Source organism: Nicotiana sylvestris, chromosome 6 (assembly GCF_000393655.2).
Source record: "Nicotiana sylvestris chromosome 6, ASM39365v2, whole genome shotgun sequence".
NCBI classification, from domain to species: domain Eukaryota; kingdom Viridiplantae; phylum Streptophyta; class Magnoliopsida; order Solanales; family Solanaceae; genus Nicotiana; species Nicotiana sylvestris.
In genome coordinates this window covers 190,641,632-190,648,998 of record NC_091062.1, presented here as the reverse complement: position 1 = coordinate 190,648,998, position 7,367 = coordinate 190,641,632, and the positions used below count along the sequence as shown (strand labels likewise).

Here is a 7,367-nt window from a genome sequence, read left to right as displayed (position 1 = left end):
CATTCTTGTTTTTTGGGCTAAATCTACATTTAGTTCCATCTTAATAAAGATACAATATACTCAAACTTCCAATAAGTTTGATCAATTACACAAATAATACAGATGCAACAAGTAACTCATTGGTGCCCAAAATTTTGAAGTTAGAAAGGAGAGGATATAAAAAGGAAGATAAGTATCAAATTCACAAGTACAGCCGGGCGTAAATGCTCAATGAGGTGGAGAACTTTTACACTAAATTCATCCTAAAAACCCATTTCAGAATGGGGCTTTTTGGAGAAAACAGTTGAATAAGGTCGTGATACAGAGTCGGAAAAAACAGTACAGTACACAAGCAGCATTGAAAACTTTTTAGAATACTACAATGCAAGCATTTAACCGTTAAATGGGACACAGTTCCAGAACATCAACTGTCTACAACAAGAGCATATTCTTTTGTGTCTATAAAGTATAAACATGTACCTATTCAAATGCAGCAAGGTATCCATTAAAGCAGTATATTATATATTCATATTGGAATGGTTGAATACTTCATCATTGTGAACAGCTGCATTATTTGAGATTCGAGATACAGCAGAAGTTTATTTATGCTCAAAGATGAAGTGAACAAAATTATGCAACGGCTAACTATACCTGACATTTTAGAAAGCTATTCAGTGTTTTCCAAATTCTATGGTTTCCATAGCTGATCCTTCCAATACTCATAACTGAAGCAAAATTGCATATTGCCACTAGAGTTTAACCTTCATACACTGACTGTGTCAAAGATTTTTTCGATTAGGACACCTAAAGGCCATTTACAGTAAACTTTCTATAGCAAGCTTAGATTGGTAACCTGCAAAAAGATGGCAACTTTCCTTTTATAGCTGGTTAACTACACTTTGCAATATAAAAATCTTTTACAGCATCAACATATATAAGCAAAATCCATGCAACTAATATGCCACATCAACAAGACAATAACCATTTGCATTATGAGAACATCAACACGTGAGAATCCAGAAAAAAAAATCACAAATGGCACCAAGTGAAAATGTTGTATTCAAGGAAGCACTGTAGGGAACATGAATACAAAGCACCATAGGAAACACGAAACACTTATTGCAGTTTAAAAATCATACAATGCAATAAGAATGTGCCACCTTGCAGGATAAATGAATGGTAACTATAGGGCATTAACACATAATTGCGGACTTGAAAGTGAAGAGCGCATCAAACAGCAACAAAGAAACAAAGTCACTCTCACACAATTAACAGTGCCTCGGGATAAGCATGCGATGATTAGTATGATACTATTTGTGTCTGCCTCCCACATCAAGGCAGCCCAATGTCAGTGAACGAGAAGTGCTAAGTCCTCGCAAATAGGAACACCATAAATGACTCCTGATCAACAACACTAAGACAACTAAACAGCAGCCTAGTACACAAGGCATCCCGCTTTCACGCAGGGTCTGGGGAAGGGCCGCACCCCAAGAGGTGTGTACAAATGATTTACTAAAAAAAATGAAGGGGCATAGAATAAGAGCAACTACTCTCTTGCATTCTGTACTCAATCTTGCAAACGGAAAATCTATTCAATCATATAGAGCAAACTGAGCTTAAAAGGACAATTGAACTGCATAAAAAAGGAGCTATAAATAGGATTATGTCTGTTGATCAAGAGTTGATCAAATGTAAGCTCAAATTACATCTATACAATAGCATGGTTTTTTGATGAAGAGCACAATAGCATGGTTTTGAAGTTCCATTTCTATTTGACACGCTAATTCTGATCAATCAACATCTCTTGAAATGAGATCATAGGTGCTTTCTTTGATCAAGACTCCTAATCACGAGGATTTTGCTAATATTCAAAGAAAGCCGTTCACTTTGCTCATCCTCCTTAGCTTAGCCCTTTTGACACCCCCACAAAGGATAACATTACTAGCATTAGCCTTTGAACCTTAGCCCCAAATAAAAGTACATAAATTTAGACTGCAGGAACACGATCACTCATCCTACTAGCACAATGTAGTATAAAAAAAGGTTTCAGAGGCAAACATCCACTTTATTCTCAACCCATTAACTAGCTATTCTTTCAAAGTATAAATCCAGATAAATAGCATTTGAGTTGTACCAAAATTTCTATAATGATACATTACCACTACAATACCAATGAACCCTCAAAATCTAATACACACGTACTAAAAGACCAAATATCTCAAAGATAAAGATCGTAATCCGCTATTACCAATTTGCCTCAGTATGCTCCCCTGCTGCTATTAAGAATCGAACCAAGCGTACCCAATACTGCAAAAGCCAAAAGTGGACTCACATCCAATGTATCAAAAATTGGGGGAATAATATTCCTGAAAAGATTCAAATAAGGATCACAAAGGTCCCTAATAGCTGATAATGGCTGCCTGTCCCAGGGTATATTCGGAAACCAACTAAGCAAAACCCGAACCATTAAAACTCCACTGTATATATCAAGCCATTTCGCCATTCCAGCTGCAACCACAGTGAAAGGGGTATTCAATGCTCCGGTTGTGGGCTGATTCTTAAGGGCCGCAAAAAACATAGGCCCAGCAGAGTTAACCAGTGATTGGCCCAATCCATTACAGCCCAAATTGGAGATTTTCTGCAATACTAGCTTTGAGATTGCTAAAGTAACTGCTGCTAAGGTTGTAATTGTGCGCGTTGAGCGAGTGATTAAGGGGGCAGCTGTACTTGATTTTGTGGGTACAGTTGTGGATGATGCGGAAATTGTGAATTTTTTGAGTGAATTTGGGCGTGAGAATAGGGAAATGGTTCGGGGTTTTGAGTAGATAAGGGATGAAGGAGGGGAGAGGATAGTGATGTTGTTGTGAAGAGGAGAAGGAAGATTTGGATTTCGGAGAATTAGGGTTTGAGAAGCCATTGGAATTTCTCAAAGCTGAGATTTTGAGGTATAGAATGATTTTCCTGAAAGACCCGCTAAGATTTGGTAGGGCAGGAGCTCGTTGTTTAAATGCATACAAAAATATTATACAATCACATCAATTATTCAATAATTAATTGTTAGTATTTTGTATTTGTAAAGTAATTTGGAAATAAAATAACGTAAAAATAAAAATGTGGAAGAAACAAAATTTAATCTGAGTGCACTCATAGTGTTTTCCCTTCTAGTATTCAATGTTGTGGATTATTTAATTACAGGATAGAACGGATTATACACTCGTGTAGCACTACTTCAAACCCCAGTGTTTCAGCGAACACAATGATCGGTAGCAAATCGCACTTACTATTGCTTTCTTTCAGTTAAAACAATGTAGGAGAAAGAATGAGAATTACGAAAATCTGAGGGAATGACCTGGTATTTGTAGCTAATGCCTAATAGGTTAGGTTCAAACGAAAAGGTGCAACTCTTCAAGATGACTATTCGCGTAAAACAGTCATTATGTAAATGACTATTTACGCAAAATAAAACAGACAAACGCGGAGGAAAATTAAGTTAGCGTTATAAAAAAGGCTAATTTGGATTAAAAGAATTAATCAATCAAATCATTTGACCAAATCCAAAGCCAAGCGAGCGCGACGACGACAACGTGGGGCTTGCATTCTTCTCAACTCTTTAAAAGATAGAAAAAAGAGCAATTGTATATATTGTTATAATTCGAATACAAATACAGAGCCAACGCAGTGGAATATTAATAGGAACATACCTTTAGCCATAGTTGTTCAAGTGATGTAGAGAATTGCCTTTGAAGCCTTTAGCAGAAAACCTAGAGAGCCTTCTAGCCTGTGCCTATCGTAGGATGCCAGACTGATGGAGTCACAGACGTATTTATAGGTAGGCTAGGGACTCTTCGGCAAATACTTTAGCCCTAGGGACTTCTCCATAGATTATAATTTAGCCCTAGGGACTTCTCATAGATTATAATTACCCTAGGGACTCCTAATATATGGTAATTTCTTTCCATCAAAGAAACTACCATATATGCATAACTACAGAACATTATGTGATATATTATTTCCTTTGGGAGACAAGGTAAATAATTTATTACCTTATATGTGGGTCACACTAGAAGTCTCTAGAAGAGACGGTAATTCCTAACATTCTCCCACTTGGCCCATATATTAAAATCAGATAATCATTTATGAGAGATAAACATATAATATTACCACAAACTTTATCACTCAACTAAAAGTTATGCTACAATCACTTTAACTAGAATATATTATTACACGAATCATGACGGTCATGCTTTTAGACAAACACTTCCTTCCATGTATTACAATGCATAATATATTCTAACAAAGTGTATAACAACTTTATGAATGAACTTAATATAAGTCATTCAGAGTCCAACTTTATTGATCCAATGATCATACATGAAAAAACAAAAGTGTGCACTGTTATGTATATCAAAATAAACATAATATCTTGACAAACTGTTAGAGAGCAAAACAAGGCTAAATTAAGCTACTAAGCCCCATATGAGTTACATGATCCTTGAAAATATTAGTCGACAGACTTTTAGTCATAGGATCAGCAATCATCAGAGTAGTACTAATATGCTCAAAATTCATATATTGCTTCTTCACATAGTCTCTAACCATCAAGTACTTTATGTCGATGTGCTTGCTTCGGATGCCACTTTTATTATTCTTAGAAAAAAAACTGCAGCTGAATTGTCACAAAAGATTCTCAATGGTCTTGAAATGGAATCGACAATCCTAAGGCCGGAAATAAAGTTTTTCAACCATAACGCCTGTGATGTAGCTTCATAACATGCTATAAATTCAGCTTCCATTGTGGATGTTGCAACAATGGTCTGCTTGACACTTCTCCAAGACACATCACTTCCAGCAAGAAGGAAAATGTATCCTGAAGTAAATTTACTAGTGTCTTTGCATCCACCCAGATCAGAGTCTGAATATCCAATCACCTCTAATGAGTCAGAATATTTGTATGTGAGCTTAAAATCCTTGGTTCCTTGCAAATATCTCAAGACCCTTTTACCAGCTTTCCAATGGTCAAGACCAGAGTTACTTTGATATCTGCCAAGCATTCCTACCGCAAAAGCAATATCATGTCTAGTACAGACCTGTGCATACATAAGACTCCCAACAAGCGAAGCATATGGAATGTCTTTCATTTGCCCCTTTTCTAATGCATTTTGTGGACATTGATTCAATAAAACAATTTCACCTTTAATTATGGGTTCTGCTATAGGTGAACAGTTCTTCATCCCGAATCTTTTTAGAATTCTTTCAATGTAGGCCTTTTGAGACAGTCCAAGTAATCTTTGGGATCTGTCTCTGTGAATCTCTATGCCAATGACATAAGAGGCTTCACCCATATCCTTTATCTCAAAATTCTGGATAAGGAACTGTTTAGTCTCGTGCAACAATCCCAAGTCACTACTTGCAAGCAAAATATCATCCACATATAGGATTAGGAAAATATATTTACTCCCACTTATCTTAAGGTATATACATTGATCAATGATGTTCTCCGTAAATCCAAATGAATAAACAACATTATGAAATTTAATATACATTGGCGGGAAGCCTGTTTAGCCCATAAATGGATTTATTCAACTTGCAAACAAGGTGACTTTTATCCTTATCACAAAATCCTTCAGGTTGACGCTTGTATACCTCCTCTTCAAGATCTCCATTCAGGAAAGCTATTTTCACATCCATTTGATGTAACTCTAAATCAAAATGAGCTACTAATGCCATGATTATTCTCAATGAATCCTTCTTTGATACTGGAGAGAAGGTTTCGTGGTAATCAATGCCTTCCCTTTGAGTAAAACCCTTGGCTACAAGTCTGGCTTTATATCGTTTGATATTACCAGATGAGTCAAACCCTTGGCTACAAGTCCGATTCCTTCTTTCTGCCACACCATTTTGTTGTGGCGTTCCTGGCATGGTATATTGAGCAATTATACCTTCACTTTCAAGGAACTCAGCAAATGGACCCTTAACATGTCCCTTATCTGTGTACCTACCATAATATTCTCCACCCCTATCAGATCTTACAATTTTGATCTGAGTAGCATTTTGTTTCTCTACTTCTGCCTTGTAAACTTTAAAAGCATCAAGTGCTTCTGATTTGTTAAACAGAAAATAGAGATACATATATCTTGAATAGTCATCAATAGACGAGATAAAATATCTCTCACCATTCAAGCAAGGGGTAGGAAAAGGTCCACATATATCTGTATGTATAATCTCAAGTAATTGAGAACTTCTTTTGGTACCTTTAGTTAATTTGTTGGTCTGCTTACCCTTTATGCAGTCCACACAAGTCCCAAAGTCAGAAAAATCAAGAGCTTTTAGAACTCTATCATTAACCAACCTTTTGACTCTATCAATAGAGATGTGTCCCAATCTCTTGTGCCAAAGACTAGATGAGTTCTCATTGATAATACATCGCTTAGTGTCAATTTCTTTATCATGCAAAGATAAAACATTGCATTCAAATGTGAGGTCTAGCTCAAGTTTATATAAATTTCCATTCAAATTTCCAAAACCAATAACTTTATTATCTTTCAAAAGTTTCACAGAAGGATAATGAAAATTCAAATCATATCCGCTAATCGATAGTCTTGAAAGAGAAATTAAATTTCTAGAATATTCTGGAACATAAAAAGCATTTTCTAAATCTAAGTGAAAACCATCCTTCAAAATGAGCCTATAAGTCCCCACGCCTTCCACACGTGAACGCGTCCTATTGCCAGAATAGACGTATTGTTCACTTCCTATTGGCTTCCTCTAAGTTAGAAAACCCTGCATGATTTTAGCAATGCGAATTGTAGTACCAGAATCAATCCACCATGTATTATCAGAAACTTCAGTAAAATTAGATTCATAACATACAAAGGTAAGATTACCTTTCTTCTCAAGCCATTTCTTGTATTTCAGGCAATCCTTCTTCCAATGTCCCTTCTTCTTACAGAAACGATAAGCATCTTTGTCAAATGTGCTTTTCTTCTTCATGGGAACACTTTTGCCCTTCTTTGCATTTCTCTTACCATGAGTCACCATATTAACACTTTCAGGTGTCTCATGCTTTAACCTCTCTTCTTCTTGAACACACATGGTCAAAAGTTCATTAATTGACCATTTATCCTTATGTGTGTTGTAAGAAATCTTAAACGGACCATATTCCACTGGAAGTGAGTTGAGAATGAAATGCACAAGAAATGGTTCAGACATGTCAACCTCAAGGGACTTGAGTTTAGCAGCAATGCCTCTCATCTCCATAATGTGCTCACACACTATACGACTTCTGTCAAAAGTCATACTTGAGAGCCTCTTCATAAGGGTACTGGCCAAAGCCTTGTCAGAGCTTACGAATTGTTCATCAATTGCCTTCATGTAAGTTTTGACCTTAT

The 7,367-nt window shown here is 36.3% G+C and overlaps 2 protein-coding genes across 2 annotated transcripts; both read right to left on the bottom strand.

Moving 5' to 3' along the window:
- Positions 1 to 2,023: 2,023 nt before the first annotated feature.
- On the bottom strand, positions 2,024 to 2,972 carry LOC104210966 (ylmG homolog protein 1-2, chloroplastic-like). Its single transcript, XM_009759948.2, has one exon. It carries the CDS (start codon positions 2,894 to 2,896, stop codon positions 2,237 to 2,239), a length of 660 nt encoding a protein of 219 aa, XP_009758250.1. The 5' UTR covers positions 2,897 to 2,972; the 3' UTR covers positions 2,024 to 2,236.
- Positions 2,973 to 4,586: 1,614 nt separating this feature from the next.
- On the bottom strand, positions 4,587 to 5,321 carry LOC138871853 (secreted RxLR effector protein 161-like). Its single transcript, XM_070149760.1, has one exon. The coding sequence runs from the start codon at positions 5,319 to 5,321 to the stop codon at positions 4,587 to 4,589; it is 735 nt and encodes a 244-aa protein (XP_070005861.1).
- Positions 5,322 to 7,367: the final 2,046 nt, after the last annotated feature.

What these genes read in the sequence shown, in the direction of transcription:
- LOC138871853 (XM_070149760.1), bottom strand. Translation starts at nt 5,321, where the DNA reads ATGGGTGAAGCCTCTTATGTCATTGGCATAGAGATTCACAGAGACAGA.
- LOC104210966 (XM_009759948.2), bottom strand. Translation starts at nt 2,896, where the DNA reads ATGGCTTCTCAAACCCTAATTCTCCGAAATCCAAATCTTCCTTCTCCT.